This window comes from Rhinopithecus roxellana, chromosome 12 (genome assembly GCF_007565055.1).
Source record: "Rhinopithecus roxellana isolate Shanxi Qingling chromosome 12, ASM756505v1, whole genome shotgun sequence".
NCBI classification, from domain to species: Eukaryota; Metazoa; Chordata; class Mammalia; order Primates; family Cercopithecidae; genus Rhinopithecus; species Rhinopithecus roxellana.
This window is the reverse complement of record NC_044560.1, coordinates 21295382-21313553: the sequence shown is the minus strand read 5'-3', so window position 1 is coordinate 21313553 and position 18172 is coordinate 21295382. Positions and strand designations below refer to the sequence as shown.

The 18172-nt window shown below is 51.1% G+C and overlaps 1 protein-coding gene across 1 annotated transcript in view; it reads left to right on the top strand.

Annotated features, from left to right (window-relative positions):
* AJAP1 (adherens junctions associated protein 1) overlaps positions 1-17438 on the top strand; it is a 129391-nt gene extending 111953 nt beyond the window's left edge. The window contains exons 3-6 of the mRNA XM_030941615.1: positions 4427-4514; positions 6853-7098; positions 9001-9132; positions 16858-17438. Coding sequence (XP_030797475.1) covers positions 4427-4514; positions 6853-7098; positions 9001-9073 — 407 coding nt within the window. The 3' untranslated portion in view covers positions 9074-9132; positions 16858-17438. The remainder of the gene's footprint in view (positions 1-4426; positions 4515-6852; positions 7099-9000; positions 9133-16857) is intronic.
* Positions 17439-18172: the final 734 nt, after the last annotated feature.

Here is an 18172-nt window from a genome sequence, read left to right as displayed (position 1 = left end):
CAGGATTGCTCAGGGGCCGCAGGGTTTATGGGACAGGTGTTCCTGCCCGAGGTAGCTAATAGCCACCAGAAACTTGACCAGAGGGAATGTTATTTAAGGTGAGAGTATTGAGCGAGACATGAGTGAAGAAGGAGAGACATGAGTGAAGGAGAAATGTCGAAGCCTCCTGAGAATGGTGCCATTTGCGTAGTATGGGAAAAGTCCTTTCCACAGACCAATAAGAGATGGTCCCTCTCCACACAATGATTCCATAATCTGAACTTTCTTGTGTTTGGCAAGATGCTGTTTCTTTATAACATGGAGAATATTGAGATAGACGTGGCTGGAATATTTCTAAGAGCCATCGAAGGAATCAATTGGTAAATTTCTGAGTTTTGATTTCCCAAAATCAAAAATCCTGTGTGATTGACTTCTCAAGGGAAACCCTCATGCAAAGTGATTTATTGTCAAGTGGCTTCATATGGACAAACCCAGCGGGTGAGGCTGCTGCTGCTGGGTGTTAAGAGCCAGCCATAAACTAGAGGCTGTGGGTCTCTCTGAAACCGGCTGAACAGTGACCAGTGAAGAGACCGGCACACAGCAAAGCTTTGATGGTGGAGGGGGATGGTTCTAGTCCTTCAAACTAAAAGATTGCAGTTTGATTCCAAGCATTAACCAATCATCCAAAATAGGAATATGCTTTTATTTAATCTATAAGCAGAGCCACCTTGAGCTACTCACTTAAATCGTGTATCTGTAAACTGTGGTCCATGGGCCAAACATAGCCACTGCCTGTTTTTGTAAATCAAGTTTTATTGGAAAACAGCCCCATTTGCTTCTTTGCCCATTGCCTGTGGCTGCTTTTGTTTTTGCTACAATGGCGGAGTTGAGTAGTTGTGACTGAGGCCATACTACCTGTAAAGCCTAAAATATTTACTGTCTGGTCCCTTAAGAAAAGGTTTGTCTACCTGGGATCCACATGAAGATTTACACATGGAGGAAACTACTCCTGGCTCTTGGGGAGACTAAATAATGGGGTGCATGCTGTAAACACCACATGCATGACTTCTCCTGTGTTATTTTGCTTTCTTCTAAGTGAACAGCCTTCCAAAGAGAGGAAATAATGAAGAGCCCTTATGAATTTTCCATATTTCAGCCTGCTTCCTAGAAATATTATTGGGACCACATGTCAGAAGTTCCAGTCCTTGTCCAACCATCATGAGGGTCTGTAGTTTATTCTCATAGGTTGTAACTTCCTAAGGAGGAGCCCGGGAACCCATTAAAACCCACGCTCCAGGTTTTGAAGCACACGGCTGTTTACTTTGCAAGAAAAGTCTGTGCAGGGGCAGTAAACTGTTGATCTTGAATTTATTTAACAACAGAATGTGGCCACAGGTGTGTGGGATTTGGATTTAGATGTTTGGTTTTCTTGGGGATGCTACAGCAGAGAATTACCTTTGTCCAGGCTCTGCTTGCTGACCAGGGAAAGTCATTTTTCTTCTTTAGCATCAGGCACCCAGTTTGTCAGACAGGTACAAAAAAATGCAGGGTGGAGATGGGTTAAATCGATACCAGGTGTGACGGCTTAGCTAGGTGCATCTAGGGGTCCTGTAGAAAGCATAGCTGTTGTATTGTGGGTGTGTGTCTGCCCAGACCTTCTTAGCTGGTGATTAGCCCATAATGCACCCTTCACGTTTTAATGTGGGAAATCTATGAAGAAAATTTACACAAAAGGCAGGAGAAGGGCCTCTAGGTTGAGGCCAATATCAGAAGTAGATCATTACCCTTCTTTCTGTTAACTTGGTTTCTGATTTTTTACCTCTGAGTTACAAGTTTAATGATACATCATGAAGCTAAGATCACATTATCATCAGCATCACCTTCACCATCATCACCATCACCATTATCATATCACTATCATTGTCAGCAGCATCACCATCATTATCATTACCATCATCACATCACTATCACCATCACCATCACTGTCATTATTACCATCATCATCATCACCATCACTGTCATCATTATCACCATCACCATTATTACCACCATCACCATCACCACCATCATCATTACCATCACTGTCATTATCACCATCACCACCATCTTCATTGCCATCACCGTTATCATCATCACCATCATTATCATCACCATCATCACCATTCCCATCATTATTACCATCATCACCATCACCACCACCATCACCATTATCACCATCACTATCATTATCGTTACTATCATCACCACACCACCATTACCATCAGTATTATCATCATCATCATCATCACCATCACCATCATTATCATTACCATCATCACCACCATCACCATCGCCATCAGCAGCAGCGGCAACCTCCTTCTCATCACAAGAAGCACAGACACAGAATGAGCACATACGCTTCGTGACAGCGTGGCTTTCTCTTGACTGGGCCAGAGGGAGTGTGTGGGTAGAGAGCAAGAGGAGACTGCACAGGCAACCCACCTTCCACAGCTGTCCATCCTCTTCAATCCTTCCTCTGCACACGAGGTCTGAGTTGGGTCTCATGAAACTTGGCACATAGGGATTACCAGAGCTGGTAGATACTGCACTGTTGGTGGGATTAGGGGTGGTCCCTGTGGCATAACTTAGCTTTCAACTCATTAGCAAACCAACTTGACAGTCCCAGAGAAGGGACTTGGCCGAAGGTTTACAGCAGGTGCCACAGCTGGGGCACAGGTTTATGGGAGGTCATTGGCCAGAACTGCAGTGACTGCAGCACCTTTATTCAGGGGGCATCAGAGCAGCTGTTGCCTATGGGTGAGCATTACTACTGCAGCAAGCACACAATAGGTGCAAAACAAACAGTTCCTGAATCAATGGGTAGAAGAGGGCTTGGGAGAGATCCGCCACACTCATGTGTCTGCTCCACTGTTTGCCAGGTGTTGTTATTCTGTGGGTCATGGAGGGGAATCCCTCGTGAAAAACAACAATTACCCCCAGAGAGGGGGAAACAGGAAGACAAAGCTTGTTTTCTGGCCGTGCCAGCATTTAATCATTTATGAATAATTTCCCCCATGAGGATCATATCCAGCAGAGAGGTAACATCTGTTTAAGAGACTGTCCTTGGGAGGCTGCCAGAAAAATCTTGACACTGAAACCCACCATGCTGAAACACACACATGCAGTTTTCTCACCCCAGCAGCCCAAGAGGTTGGTCAGGTGTGAGGGGCAGGTCTCTGCAAAGCAGACACCAAGACGGAACCCCAGGTGGAGACAGGACCTTTGCTTGGATCTCAGGCGGAAGGACACTGGGAGATGAGTTGGAGGAGGTGCTGCCACCTGGGGGCTTGGCGGACTGCTTCACTGCCTTGATCTTCCAGCTTCTCAGGTGCTGAAGTGGACCTTCGGGGTAGCCCTGGCTGGCTAGTAATGTCCCCAGCATCCTATATGTCCCAGGAAGTATGGGACAGATGTGTAGTCAGAAAAGAAGGTGGTGGTCTGGGGTAAGGACCAGAGGCAGGAGCTGTTGCAGACCTGCCTTCCTGTCTCCCCAGTCCTGTGTCTGTGGTTAGTGGCAAATGTTGCAGAAGGTTTTGGGACAGAGGCAGGGGACGGGAGAGAATCCCTGCTTTCTGCCATCACGCTTGTGGGTGTCAGCAAACAGCTCTTGGCCAGAGCTCTACCTGCCCCACTTCTGAAGTGGCTGTTCCCTGTCCTGCCGATTCCAGTGCCTCCCACCTCCCCATTCAGGGACTGGGGCCAGGGCAACAAGGCTAGACCATAGATTTTCCTTTGGGGCTGTGGGAAGCATCCACCTTTGGCCTGACACTTTCATTCCTGGAACCTCATGAAGCAGTGAACTTCTTAGCGAGGACTCTGGAAAGAGGAAGATGCCACCCCGTGACCCGTGTCTGTGAGGGTGTCACCCCATGTGCTCTTCTTTTTACCTCCCCAATATGTACTGGCCCATCCTGGCTCCCCCTGGGTCAGGCAAACCCCGCTCCCACTCATAGGCCAGCAGCTCTGGGGCTCACAGTTCCAGAATAGAAGAGCGGAACTGGCCCAGGGTGTGAGGGGAGGAAGGGGTCACGGGGAATATCTCACCCAGAGCTGACCTGCCGCCGGGTAGATGAGGTAGGTGAAGGGTTTGGCAGGTGCAGGAAAGAACACAGCTGCCCATGATCCAAGTCACGGCTTGGAGACTGAGAGGGTGGTGGAAGGAGAGAGTCCAGAACTGGAGCTCCCCCTTCCTGGACCCCAGGTGAGAGCAGCCTCATGCCCAGGGCCTGCAGTCCAGGAGGAGAGAACTGAGCACCTGTCATGCTGCCCCGAGCTCCCCGCTGTGGATGGGACCTGGCATCCCCAGCTGGGTTGGGGGGATGTGCCTTCACCTTTCCCGGCCCCCCCCCCCACTCGCCTCCTGAACCTGGTTTCACGGGTGCCCTCTTCCCTCTTTCCTTCTTTCCAGGTCTGGCTGTCCATCAGATCATCACCATCACCGTCTCCCTCATCATGGTCATAGCTGCTCTCATCACAACTCTTGTCTTAAAAAATTGGTAAGGCTCCTTGGGCCCTTCTGGCCTAGAAATGGGGGACTGCAGGGGTCCCTGGGTGGTGAACACAGAAAGGCCCCCGCTTTTCAAAGCCAGCCTGTTCTGCTGGCTTCTGCCCCGGGCAGTTCAGCTGCCACTGGCTGCTCGCTGTCCAGTGCTGCCCTTTGGCCCGGCCCTTATCCTGGTTTCCCTGCAGAAGGCCAGCAAGCCCAGCCTTCATGACAGAGCTTCTCGGGGTGTGTGTGGTCCCGGGTTCCAGATTCTTTTTCTCGATGCCAGTGTCCGTTGGGATGTTGTCCACCCAGAACACAGTCCCTAAATCTTGTCTCCTCTGCCCCTTCCCTGGAAAGGTAGGGATGGGGCCCTTCTGCCAGCACCCAGTGGGATCCCACATCCCTCACTCAGGCTTGGCGGCCGGTTGCTGAACCAGGCCTCTTTGTATTCTTCGTTCCTCTCAAAGCCATTCTGTGTGCTGAACTAGGTTACCACTTTGCTCCAGGCAGCCTGCCTTTGCCTATTTCCTCCTGGAAATTGGCCTACTTTGAGGCTGGCCTTGCTGGGTGTACACACCTGAGAAGCCCCTGAGAAATCAGGGGACTGCTGGGAGACCCTGCTGCTCAAAAGCGCCTTGGGGACCTCACCTGCCTGCAGCCACTCCTCCAGCAACTGTGTCTCCTTTCGGCATCCAGGCTTAAAACTCCCTCATAGAAAAACAGACCCAAATGGTCCCCCTGCTGCCTGCACACAGCCATATGAATCAGACAGGGCTGATGGTGGAAACTGCATCAGAGCCTCAGAATCATAGGGGAACACAAGAAAGTGAGAGAGAAAAAGCCAGGCTCTGGGATCAGAGGAGGTGGGACCCCTTGGCAGGCCTCGGGAGGGTGGGAGGTAGCACAGCCCACAACAGACCTCCCACTCGGCTAGCGAGGGCTCAAAGCCACCTCCTGATAGGTAGCAAACTGGGACCCCGGGCACTTTCTGGAGACAGGCGATGAGAGAACAACACGGAGCTCGCAGCGGGGCTTCTTAGGCACGGGCTGGCCAGAGGAGGAGCTTTGGACCCCTGGACTGTGTGGCGTATGGAAGGACACATCCCACTGGCCATCTCGGTGAAGGGCGTCATCTCCCCAGAGACAGGGGACTTTGTAGCCTCTTCTGTGACAGGTTGATGACAAGCCTTCATCTTGCTTTTCCCACATTCGAGCTTAGAGCAGACCTTCAAAGAGCCCTTTGGGAGAACAGCCCGGGAGGCTGGATGAGCAAGTTCGATGAAGTTCGATGAACCTGACCTCCCTCTGAGGAAGACTTTTTTGGTGGGGGCTGCCCCCTGGGTTTGGCATTCACCTTCTGACCTTGGTTTATGGGGTAGGAGCTTCTATTCCAGGAATCGGGATTCCTTTCATTGGGAAAACCAACGCAGGAAATAACCAAGACTTAGGAGACAGGCGCATCCCCCCTGCCCCTTGCCTTCGCGTAGCCCCTCCCTGTGCACAGGCCCTGAGCATGAAGGGGAAGGCGTGGGCAGGGGAAATGGCCCCCAGTGTGGGCTCCCCATCCAGCCGGGGAGGGGCCTCCCAGCCAGCCCCCTTGTCCGTCCTGTGCTCTCATCATAGAAGCGGCATCCAGCAGCCCTGATTCTTGCTTTCTCAAATCCCTGGAGAGACGGGTGGAAGTCCCTTGGTCACTGTAAGTGACCTCTGGAAGCCCCTGTGGTTCACAGGAGCTAGACCATCACAGGCAGGGCAGGCAGGGCAGGCAGGACACTTCCCTCCGCAGACTTGATCAGGGATGAAGGACAAGCCAGCTCATCATTTCCAGCTTGTGTACGTGCCCCCAGGTGGGGTTGAGGACGGGGCTTTCTCACGCACCAGCTTTCCCCAAAGACGGGCCCACTGTCCATTCTGAGATGAAGGAACGGACCACCCCAACCTGTACCCAAAGGTTCCCACACGCTCTAGGCCCCTCTGGCAGGAAGGACCCACCACGGCTTTTATCCCATTGAGGCATTCATGGGGACACTGAGTCAGCACCATGGTCTGGCTGATGCTCTTTAGTGAAGCAGGTCCCTAGCTCTGCGATCACATGGCTCACCACTTACCCCTCATCTTCCCTGCTGTAATAGCCATGTTTAAAATTCAAATTTCATTTTTTTTTTAAAAAAAAGAGTTGATTGCTTGATTGTGGTTGATCTTTCTGAAGAGGCTGGGAATTACCGTTTAATATGAAATGATGTGTAGCTCATGCCTGCAAGCGAAAGACCCACAATGGAAGTCTGGAGTTGTGCTTGTGGGTTTCTGACCTCTGCCCGTCCCCCCACCCCAACCTCTTTCTTTTCCAGCTGTGCCCAAAGCGGGAACACTCGTAGGAACAGCCACCAGCGGAAGACCAACCAGCAGGAAGAGAGCTGCCAGAACCTGACGGACTTCACCTCGGCCCGGGTGCCCAGCAGCCTGGACATATTCACGGCCTATAACGAGACCCTGCAGTGTTCACACGAGTGCGTCAGGGCGTCTGTGCCCGTGTACACCGACGAGACGCTGCACTCGACGACGGGGGAGTACAAATCCACATTTAATGGAAATCGGTAAGCTTGGGCTCTGCTAGACCCTGCAGCCTTGAAGCTCTTGGTGGTCCTGACCCCCGGGGCCGGGGTGGCTGAGCTGAGAGCTGTTGGTCGGTTTAGGTCTTCCCTGAGGTGGCTTTGAGGGCCCAAGCCAAGGCGACTGCTAATTTGGCAAAACAAGAGAGGCAGGGTTGACAGCAACAGGCGTTCAGCTGCTCCCAGAGAACGCAGTGGCTGGAATTTCCTTCCAGACCCCTGCCCATGGGCAGTGGCGGGAAATGCATAGTCTCCCAGCCCTCGCTCTGAGCTGTCATCCTTCATGCCCCAGAGCTCAAAGGCCAGCCCCGTGGTGGTTTTCAGCCTCCTAAATATCAACAGATCACAACAGCCTCCCACCAGAGTCAGTGTCTCTGAGCCTTGTCAATAAAATGTCAGCGGCAAATTTAGCAAAACTATCAGATACCAACCAGACTCCCGGACCGGACGTATGTTACTAAATGCTTCTCCTTTTTTATTATTCATGTGTAATCCCTCAAAGAAAATATACCCCACAACTATCCGTGGGAGTATTTAAGAAACCCTTGAGTCAGCTTTCAAAGGTTTGTCCAGAATTCAATTAAAATACCAATAAGCTTTTCTTTAAGTGAGCATACATGTATGCATCGTTGTGTAAATTAAAATAAAACAATCTCCAACAACTTGAAGAAAGGAGGAGGCTGGGAGGCTGCCTCGAAGGGTCCACCATGAGCAGCAGAATTAGCACCCAGGGTAACACTGCCCCAGTCCCCTGGAAAGGGCTCTCCTGGAACCCAGGGCGAGGTGACTGGATTCGAGTTGTTTTAGAAGGGGCTGGCTGCATGCTCCCTTTCGTTCTATTTGCTGATTTGTTCAGGGGCCTTGGAGAGCGAGGGCTGCTGGGGCTGTCGCATCCATGGTTAATGTGTCTTTGTCCTGTTGGCTAGAATGAGCAGATGTTCCTGAAATACCTTCTGGCCATGCCTCTTCTTGCATGTCCATGTTGCATTCTGCCATCTGTGATATTCTCTGTCTTAGACGTTCCCTTTCCTTGCAGGGGAGGACGGTGGCGCTCAGAGCCTCAGAACTGTTGTTCTAAACCTCAGTGGTTTTACACTCAGACATTTGGGGAGCTCATGGGTGCCATTCCAGCCTTCCAGAAGGCTGAGTTCACAAATAACTGGCTAACAGATTTCCAAACCATTTCACTGAATATGTGGATGTTGGCTTGGATATGAATCTGGGCCAGCGACTGCTTGGGCTGTGTGGGTAGAGGGCAGAGGGCCGTGGGCTGGCCTCTGGTGCTTCACTTGTCCCACCTTCTGTGCTTGTGTTGTGCAGGGAGGTGGGGTGGGGGGATGTCCAAGAGCGGAGTTGGCACAGCTGGTGCTCTCAGGCCCTGGCACGGAAGCATCGGATGGAACGAGTTCTTGCCTTTTGGCCCAAGGTCATGCTCTGTTGAGTTTCACCAGCCTTGGGAAATAATAGCTTAGTCTCAAAGGTGACAAAATATGGGGGAGACATTTTGGGAGCCAGGTTCCATCGTTTCTGTCATGTGCAATAAAGTGGGTCAAATCTGCCATCAGAGGCAGAGAATCCAGGCTCTGGGCTAATCCTGCAAATTCAAAAACGAAAATCTGGAGACGGCACAGCCTGCACAGCAAAGTGCTCGTGTGCCCAGATCCCTTGGTCTGTGTCCTCCAAAGCCTCCCAGGGTAGAAAGCATTCATGTGTGAGGACTTCTCCCAGCCACAGGGAATGGGGGGGTCCCTTCCTGGCAAGGCCAGGAGTCCACATTAGTGCTTCCTTTCTCAAGAAGCCAGTCAGTCTCCACCGCAGGCCTGCCCTGGCTTGCCTGTCATGTGTCATGTACCAGCACGCCAAAGCCCATTTTTCTGTTCACCGCAGACCCTCCTCTTCTGATCGGCATCTTATTCCTGTGGCCTTCGTGTCTGAGAAATGGTTTGAAATCTCCTGCTGACTGGCCGAAGTCTTTTTTACCTCCTGGGGGCAGGGCAGACGCCATGTGTCTATTTCATGGTAGGTACCTCTCTTTGGACATTCCTGTTTTCCTTCCCTTTCCTCCCCTCCCTGCTGCCCTCCCCTGTACTCTTTGGGATAATTGGGAGCCCTTTTAGACATGGTGGGTGGATTTCCAATGGCATCACTTCTCTGAGCATGAGCCAGGGACCTGGCCTTTTGATCTTGATGTTGGATTTGGTAGAAGTGCCCTCCCCATCCCAGGGGATGAGAGTAACAGACACGCACACACCCTGATTCCACGTCCTCACTGCTTATCAGTGCCACTCCTTCCCTCAGGAAGGCCACGACGCGCGTGGCCTACATGGCAAGGAAAGTCATTCCCCGAAACAAGCGACAACTACAGCTCTCATTTCCCACAACAGGAAGAGATTAGGGCAGCGGCTAGGGAGGCAGGGATCGCGCCCCCGTCACATGTCTTTACATCGGGGGAGGGCTCAAGGCAGAATTAAAATACAATTTTGAAATATAAAAATAAAAGATAAGAAAGAAAATGATAAAGAAAGAAAGGGAAGAGTTGAGACATCTACTAATTTGAAGCCAGGAACCGGCACCAAAACAGGATGAATTTTCCACGCTCTGCTGGATGGGAACATTTGGTTTGCTTTCAGTGATATTAACTTTAATGCTAACGTTAAATTGCCTCCTTCTGTGCTGAGTCTTCGGAGCACTCGGGCTGCTGAGGGGAGAGAGCATTTCCCCCTCATGGCCTCACATCCCACACATTCTATAAGCACGGCCCATGGGTGCGACCTGAGGTTTCCGTGTGGTTTTCATGGTTCTTTTCGACGCTGGGCTTTCTCTGCATCCTCATCTTGCTTCCTTCCAAAGGTGACCTCTGATCCCTTCCATGAGTAGGGAGCCCTATTTCTAGGATGAAATACCAATATTTGAAAATAGCTTTTTCTTACTTTTTGCCCACCTTCTGATATGGAGGACTGAATGGGCAACGTCGTCAGGGGCCCGGGGACAGGGAAGGTCTGGAGGACTCAGCTGGCTGCACCTAGCTGTGGCCAGGGAACCGGCTGTAGTCAGAGAAGGGAGTGAATCGGTCAGTTCCTCATCCTGGCACTAATGGACCGCGTGTTTGCTCCAAATCAAATCTCCAGCCCTCACTCCTTATCCTGAAGCCAATATGTTCTGCCAACTGGCAAAGAAATGTAATTAGATTAGAATGGGAACCGAGCTGCCCTGCAAGGGCCTCTGCTGGGGCAGGTAAGAGGCAGGTTGTCCCCCACCATTCAGTGGGGGATGTGCAGCCTAGAGCATCCGTCAGAAGCCAGTGCCTTTGTCTGCCTCACCGCAGCTCCCCTCATGAAGGGAAACCCCTTTGGAGTGCCAACCAAGCTAGCCACAGCAAGCCAGCTTGCTAGCCGTGTAGTCCTCGACCCGCCTGGTAAGGCCTCTGTAGGGACTGGGTCCTGGTGGTTGCCGGCATCTCTGTTATGATTTTTAAAATTTGTTAATGTGTAATTCATTGACCTGGGAGATGCAGGGCCTTAGGGTCAAAGACCCTCAGTCCCTTCCGCCAAGAGCTACAGGCCCACAGGACTGGAGAGGTCAACTCGAGCGGACAGCTCCCTAATATAGATACTTGCACGGCAGCTCGTGGAACACATTGTACTTACCCAGTCCTCCCAGCAATTCCTTTTACAAGTGGGGAGGCTGAGGCAGTGGGCGGTTAAATGACTTGGCCGAGGTCAGTCAGGTTGTAAGTGGTGGGGCTGGATCGCCCGATGGCTGCCTGGCTCCAGGACGTCCCCTGCCCACTCCAAAGGCCTGAGCCCCGGGATCCTTCTTTTCCATTAGAACAGGAAGCTGCAGCACTGACTTTTCAAAAAAAAAAAAAAAAAAGATAAAATAGGGCAGAAAAAAGGTGTTTTATTTACTCATCTGCCCCAGAAAACCTTCGTGTCTCCTCAGCCTGGTCCACCCCTTCCAGCAGCACAGGGCACTGAAGACCCCCCAGAAACACTGCTGGTGGACTATCCCTGTGCTGCAGCCCCAGTCAAAGGCAAGAGATACGGGTGCTCCCAGATGGGCCCCAGGTGGACCCCGCTTCCCAGCTGTGCCTAAGGAGCTGTTTCGGGACCACCGGCATTTACACAAGGAAACATCTCTGCGTCTAAAGAGCTGACCCCCTCCCTGTGGCTCTCAGGTAGGTCGTCCACAGAGTTCAGAAGAGCCTGTGAGACTTACTGAAGGCAGCTGCACTCAGCCTCGGAATCTGCCGACACGAAGCCACAGCCCACTCCTGGTGGCCTCCTCAGTAGCTGCGGACCAGGGGGGCTACGCACACAGCCTCATTAGTTCTTGATAAATGCTTGTAAGATTCCTTTGCCGCTTGCGGGACAGACCGTTTATCACTCACTAGGATGAAAGCGTTGGGATTCTAAGTATCCCCTGAATCTTGCAATTAATGCCTGGACATGAGCATCGGGTGCAGAGTAGCCAGGAACATCTCTCAGATTTGCTGGGGTCCTTATTGTGCCGAAATAAATAGCAATTAATACGAAAACGTTTAATTAAGGCTTAAGAGCCAGTGGAGCTACTTCTCTCTCGTATGGCTGGGAAGCCTCTCCAAATGCATTTGTAATGATGATGCGGTCGTTTGTTACCACACCGTTGTCTTCTAAGTCTGATCCATGTGCATGTTTGGGACCCAAAGGCAGCCAAGTTCATTTTCCTGTAAGTGGTTGTCCGGAATGCCAGCAGCTCCTGGGCAGATGTGGACCGTAGATTCGATAGATTCCAACACATTCTTGCCTCAGACCACCTTCGTGGTGGGGCCAGATTGCTCTGGACAAAGTGAAGCTGGCCTTTATGCTCCAAGGAAGGGGACCTCGACGACAGGCCTGCATTGGCTCTCGGACTAATTCACGGTCATCTTTCATGCAGCAGGTAAATTTCAGCAAACCTCGTTAATGTTGATCTCTTTCCCTTTGCCAAGGCCGCTTCATTCTGAACGGAGCCTGCAAAGTCATAAAAACTGTTGAATCCAAAGCAAGTGAGAAATAAATCATGCAGTATTATTATTTTCAAAAACACATTGAAGACAAAACTAATAAAAAACGAGAAGTGCACCTGTGCCTTCCCACTTTGTTCTTCCAAAATGTACATTAATAGAATATCAAACTTTTGTTACTCAAAGGAGCCTGTTTTCCAAAGCAACATCCATACCTTTCTGGAAGCTGTGCTTGCTGAGCTGAGAACGGTACCACGAAAACTTTGGGAGAAAGTGGCCGCTTCACATTGTCAAGAAATTCTGCTGTGCCCCAGGGACACCTGGCAGTAGCCTGTTTGCTTTTTTTTTTTTTTTTCCCGCAAAAGCAGACATTGATCATTACACCCAGTGACTCACTGTGAAGCATACAGCCCAGAGGGGCCAGGCCAGCCGAGGATCTCCTTCCAGGCAGCAGAGGGCAGAATTTATCCCAGATGGCGATCTGGAAGATGGCTTTGCAAGATACACACAGCTTCCCTTTTTGGCCAGGGAACCTCGGGTGGATGTTCACCTTCAGCCACATTATTTTCCAGCCATGGGGTCCAGGCCCCACCTTATTTGTCTTTCCCAGCTGGCCTGGGATCCTCAGTCCTTCTCTGGGCTTAGTGCCAAGATGAGAGGCTCACGTGCTAGTGTGGCACAGCAAAACCCAAGAAGCTGAAGTTTGAGCAGCAGAGTTTTGGCAGAACGTGGACAACGTGAGACCCTCCTCCTGGGCCAGAGGCTGTGACCACACCTTGGTCTTGCAGGAAACCTCTCCACTCTCTGCAAAGCCAGCGTGGCTCTGGAAATGGTCATTCAAGGTGCAGGATTGGCACCATCTCTCTCTCTTTCTGTCTCTCCCGCTCTCTACCTCTCTTTCTCTTTTCCGTCCTGAGACACAGAGCAGAGAGAGATGCCTGTAGTCTTGGAAGAGGCTCCCTTCCATGCATAGCCGGGGATGTCTGGCGCTTGGGACACAGGCTGCCACCCACTCACTGATCTTCCACGTCGTGTCTGTGGCTCCCAGCATCAGCATCTACCTGTAGTCAGTCCTCGGAGGTGGTTTCCTGCCATTAAGGATGGGTCTCAGGGACTGAGGACAAAACTGCTTCACACCCCTGCCATGTCTCTGAGCCTCATCCAGTGTTGATTCCCTGCTCCAGGCCAGGCACAGAGCTGGAACCTGCATGAACTAGTGGTGAACAGGCAGGAGACCCCTGTTCTCAGGGTGTTGTCCTGCCAGCAGGGGATGCCTTGCACATCTGTCCAAATAAGCTCAATGCAGATGATCCCATGCCCGAGATGTTACCAAGCAAGTGCTCCAGGAGACAGAAGGAAAATAGGAGATGTGTGTGGAAGGAATGGAGTCATCCAGGAAGGCCTCCCCAGGGAGGTGATCTTTCCAGCCAAACCCTGAAGGATTTGAGGCTTGAGATTTGCAGCGTGAAATCAGGGAATCTGGAACGTAGAGAGGAAGAAGAAGAGGAAGAGTAAGGTGGAAAGGTGGCCAGGACCCAGGGCAGAAGGATCTGATTAGCCAGCATGGGAAGTACAGGAGGCTTTCTTTTTTCTTTTTTTTCTTTTTGAGACAGAGTTTCACTCTGTCGCCCAGGCTGGAGTGCAGCCACTCGATCTCGGCTCACTGCAACCTCCACGTCCGCATTCACACGGGAGAGTTTCACGTGGGAAAGTGGGAGGATAAAGTCTACCTGGCCAGAGCCTGGCCAGACAGACGCAAGGATTGGAAGCTGCTCCTCCGGCCTTTATTCTCCTGTTTAAGGTCAGGATCAAGGACTGGAAAGCAACCAGGGCCAAGGTTCACTGAGGAAACCATTCTTATTAAGGTGGCAGCCATATGACTTATGGTCCAACCCTGAACACATTCCAGAGAGAAAGGTTGGCCTTGTGAACAATCGGTGATCAGGGAACACAGGGACAGCAGCTCACAGCCAGTGACTGTCCTGGGACACCAGGACCCAATGTAGGGTCTCCAAGCCCCAGGATTTTTATCTCCCTTTTAAGAAAACTTGTAATTGTAGTAAATATATGTAACATAAAATTTACCATTTTAGGCCAGGCGTGGTGGCTAACACCTGTAATCCCAGCACTTTGGAAGGCTGAGGCAGGTGGACCACCTGAAGTCAGAAGTTTGAGACCAGTCTGACCAATATGGTGAACCCTCGTCTCTACTGAAAATACAAAAATTAGCCAGGCGTGTGGTGGGTGCCTATAATCCCAGCTATTCAGGAGGCTGAGGCAGGAGAATCACTTGAACCCGGGAGGCGGAGGTTGCCGTGAGCTGAGATCGTGCCACTGCACTCCAGCCTGGGTGACAGAGCAAGAATCTGTCTCAAAAAAAAAAAAAAAAAAAAAAAAAATATATATATATATATATATATATCATTTTAACCCTTTATGCGTGTCTAGTTCAATGGCATGAGTGCCTTTACCATGCTGTGCAGGCATCTTCACAAGCCAGCTCTTCACCTCTTTCCATCACCCTGTATTAAAACTCTGCACCCACTCAATACTCACTCCCCATCTCCCCCCATCCCCTGGCCCTCTGTTCTACTCTTTGTCTCTGTGGATTTGGTGGCTCTGGTCCTTTCTATAAGTAGAATCATACAGCATTTGTCTCCACATTTTTTAACTTTCAAAAAAATTACCAAGATATAAGAGGGATATTTCTCTCTGTGTTGTAATAATTACTTCATTTTTCAAGCCCCTCTTCCCCAGATCCAGGGAATGTGGAAGAGGTGGGCGGGGGTGGGGCACAGCTGGAGTAAGGCTACCAAGAGTGATCCGGCACTGACCCAAAGGCACGTCCCTCACCGTGCGTGTGTGTGTGTGTGTGTGAGACACAGCCTCACTCTGTTGCCCAGGCTGGAGTGTAGCAGCGCCATCTCAGCTCAGTGTAACCTCTGCCTCCCAGGTTCAAGTGATTCTCATGCCTCAGCCTCCCAGGTAGCTGGGATAAAGGTGCACGCCCCCATGCCTGTCTAATTTTTGTATTTTCACTTGAGATGGAGCTTCACCATGTTGGCCAGGACGTCTCCTTTGTTTACATGCAGTGACCCCTGTGCCCACAGCAGCTGGTCCTCCCACAGTAGCTGAGCAGACACTCTACTGTAGCCTCATGGACTTGTCCACACGGGTGTCATTTGAAGGCAGCAAGCAGGAAGGTGACGCCCAGGGTCCAGCCTCTTGTCCAGACGCAGAGGGGACCAGGGAAAGACCCAGCCTCTCACCTTCACCTTCAAATGAGTAGACTCTGGCACACTGAGGCTCCTAGAGATGATCAGGGACGCAGTGCTGATGATCAGGGACACAGTGGTGAGCAGGTGGGGCCTGCCAACCTCGCTGTCCACTGCAGGATGTGTCCTGCAGAAGGCAGGCCTGTCCCACCTGGGGCTCTTCCTCCCCAGTCCCAACCAGAATCACTGCAGTGGGCTCAGTTGATTCAGGGGAGAGAAAGCCACACTCTTGTCTTTGGGAAGGACCAGGGAATGGACCCAGGACGGGCAGTCACTGAACTCACCTGGGGAACTCTGAAAACTCATGTTCACAGGCACCACCCTGAGAACCTGATTCCAGGTCTCCAGAGGTGGGCCTGGGAATCTGTGTTTTTGCAGAGCTCCAACCATGGTGATGACGGAGCCGGTCTGGCTGCATGCTGTGCCTGCAGCTGCTGGAAGACTTCTAGAGCTCCCACTGAGTGCTTTTCCGACTTCATTTTGGGATCAGCGGGTACACCCGCCCCATCCTACCGCTTTCTGATACATGTCATCTGCACAGATGAGGATACGGTAGCCTTTTCTTTTTATTATTGAGGGTCCTAATTGCCTGTAGTTGAGAGGAGCTCTGAGTGACAAGCAGAGGGACCGAGACAGCACCCCATCCCTGTGACGGAGACGCAGCTTTGGGCAGAAGGTCCCCAGGGGGGACCATGATGTGTTCCAGCTCACGTGGCCGTGCCCGGGGTGACTCTCTGAGGGATGCTGACCTACTGGGGGTTCTCACTCAGCCAGGGAGACTGCATTTTCCATTTTCTGAGGGCGGGCTGGGTGGGTGGGAGCCACCCTTCTCAGCCTGCCTGCTGAAGGTGGCAATCGCAGTCAGCCCACCCGACCTGTGCCCAGGTGGGACTCGCCTTCTCTCTCTTCAGCAAGATCACCTCTGGGGAGATATGGGAGGAGGATTTCCTGATGCAGTCCATTTATCTCTCCTGAGTCCTGGCCTCGGGGAGCCTGCAGCTGAGCAGTGGACAGAAACAGACTCCCTTTCCTCCTGCAGCAAAGGAGTGGAACAGGCCCCATGTCACCCACCACAGGAGGAGGCTGGACAGAGAGTGAGCGCAGGGCTGCCACACTCAGGCCCTCTGATGTGCACGCCTGGGACCAGATGCCCCGGCGCCCCCACCATGATTTAGTGGACGGGGTGGTCCTAGCCCCTGGTAGCAAGCTCAGAGCTCTGTAGATGACCAGAATTCACACAAGATTCAGGCCCCCACTTCATACCCCTGGGATTCCCAGTGTTTCTTCCAGTTCCTGCTGACCAACTAGTGGGGTCTTGTCCACGTTCCAAGGACCCCTCCATGTCAGTGAACCGATAAAGGGAGCGATCGGGCTCGGCACGCAGGGGTCCTGTGTATGGGGTCCTGGTCGCCCGAGAGCCCCCACGGACTTGTTGCGCCCTCGGCCTGCTGCCATTTAATCTCTTCTTGTTTTCTTTCCACACAGGATTCCGTTGGTGAACCTGTAAAAACAAAACAAACAAAACAAAACAAAAAAGACAAAACCTAAAACTAAGCTATCTAAGGGGGAGGGTCCCCGCACCTACCACTTCTGTTTGCCGGTGGGAAACTCAGAGCAGGACGCTCTAGGCCAAATCTATTTTTGTAAAAATACTCATGCCTATGGGCGACTCTGCCTTCTCCCAGAGTTTTCTTTGGAGAACAGAAAGAAGAAATGAAAGAAAGAAACTGGAGGCAGAGAGATGAGGATACCCAACGAAAGGGACGGGAGGAAGCGTCCGAAACCTAGGATTCGTCCTACGATTCTGAACCTGTGCCAATAATACCATTATGTGCCATGTACTGACCCGAAAGCCTCAGCCGCAGAGCCGGGGCCCAGCGAATCACACGGAGAAATCTTACAGAAAACAGGGGTGGGAATCTCTTCCGATAGAGTCGCTATTTCTGGTTAATATACATATATAAATATATAAATACAAACACACACACACACACTTTTTTTGTACTGTAGCAATTTTTGAAGATCTTAACTGTTCCTTTTTAAAAAAAGAATTGTGTTATAGGTTACAAAATCTGATTTATTTAACATGCTTAGTATGAACAGAATAAACCAGTGTTTTCTACTTTGGCAACTCACGTCACACACATATTACACACGTGCGCATACACACAATACACCTACATGCATATAGACGCATCTATTGGAAATGCAGTTCCACAGGTGAGCATGTTCCTTCTGGTGACCTGGTATTCCATCACCGTTTACCCCAGGGGACAGCCTCGACCCAGACAAGGAGGCCCTTAAATGACGTTTGGTGAGTGGCATCAAATGTGTGACTTACTATCTTGGGCCAGAACTAAGAAAGCCGTGGTTTTATATATGTGTGTGTATATATACACACACACATATATGTGTATATATATATATGTTTTTGTATATATATATATACACACATATGCATACATATGATTTTTTTTTTTTTTCATTTAAATGTTGGAAGATGCTGCCTAACAGCCACGCTCACATTTATGTAGCTGGTTGCTTACAAACGGGCTTGAGCCCTGGGTTGGGTGGGTGGTGGATTCTTGGACGTGTGTGTCATACAAGCATAGACTGGATTAAGAAGTGTTCCAGTTCCAAATATTAAAGGAATATATCCTTACGATGTGTGTGTGTAATGTCAGGGCAGAACTTAGACATACGTGAAGGGCCCCAGTTGGTTTGGAGACGAAAAATCATCATTCTGTGTGCAAACCACGCAGGCTGCCCCACTCGGGCGGCACCCTGGCCCGGCCTGTGC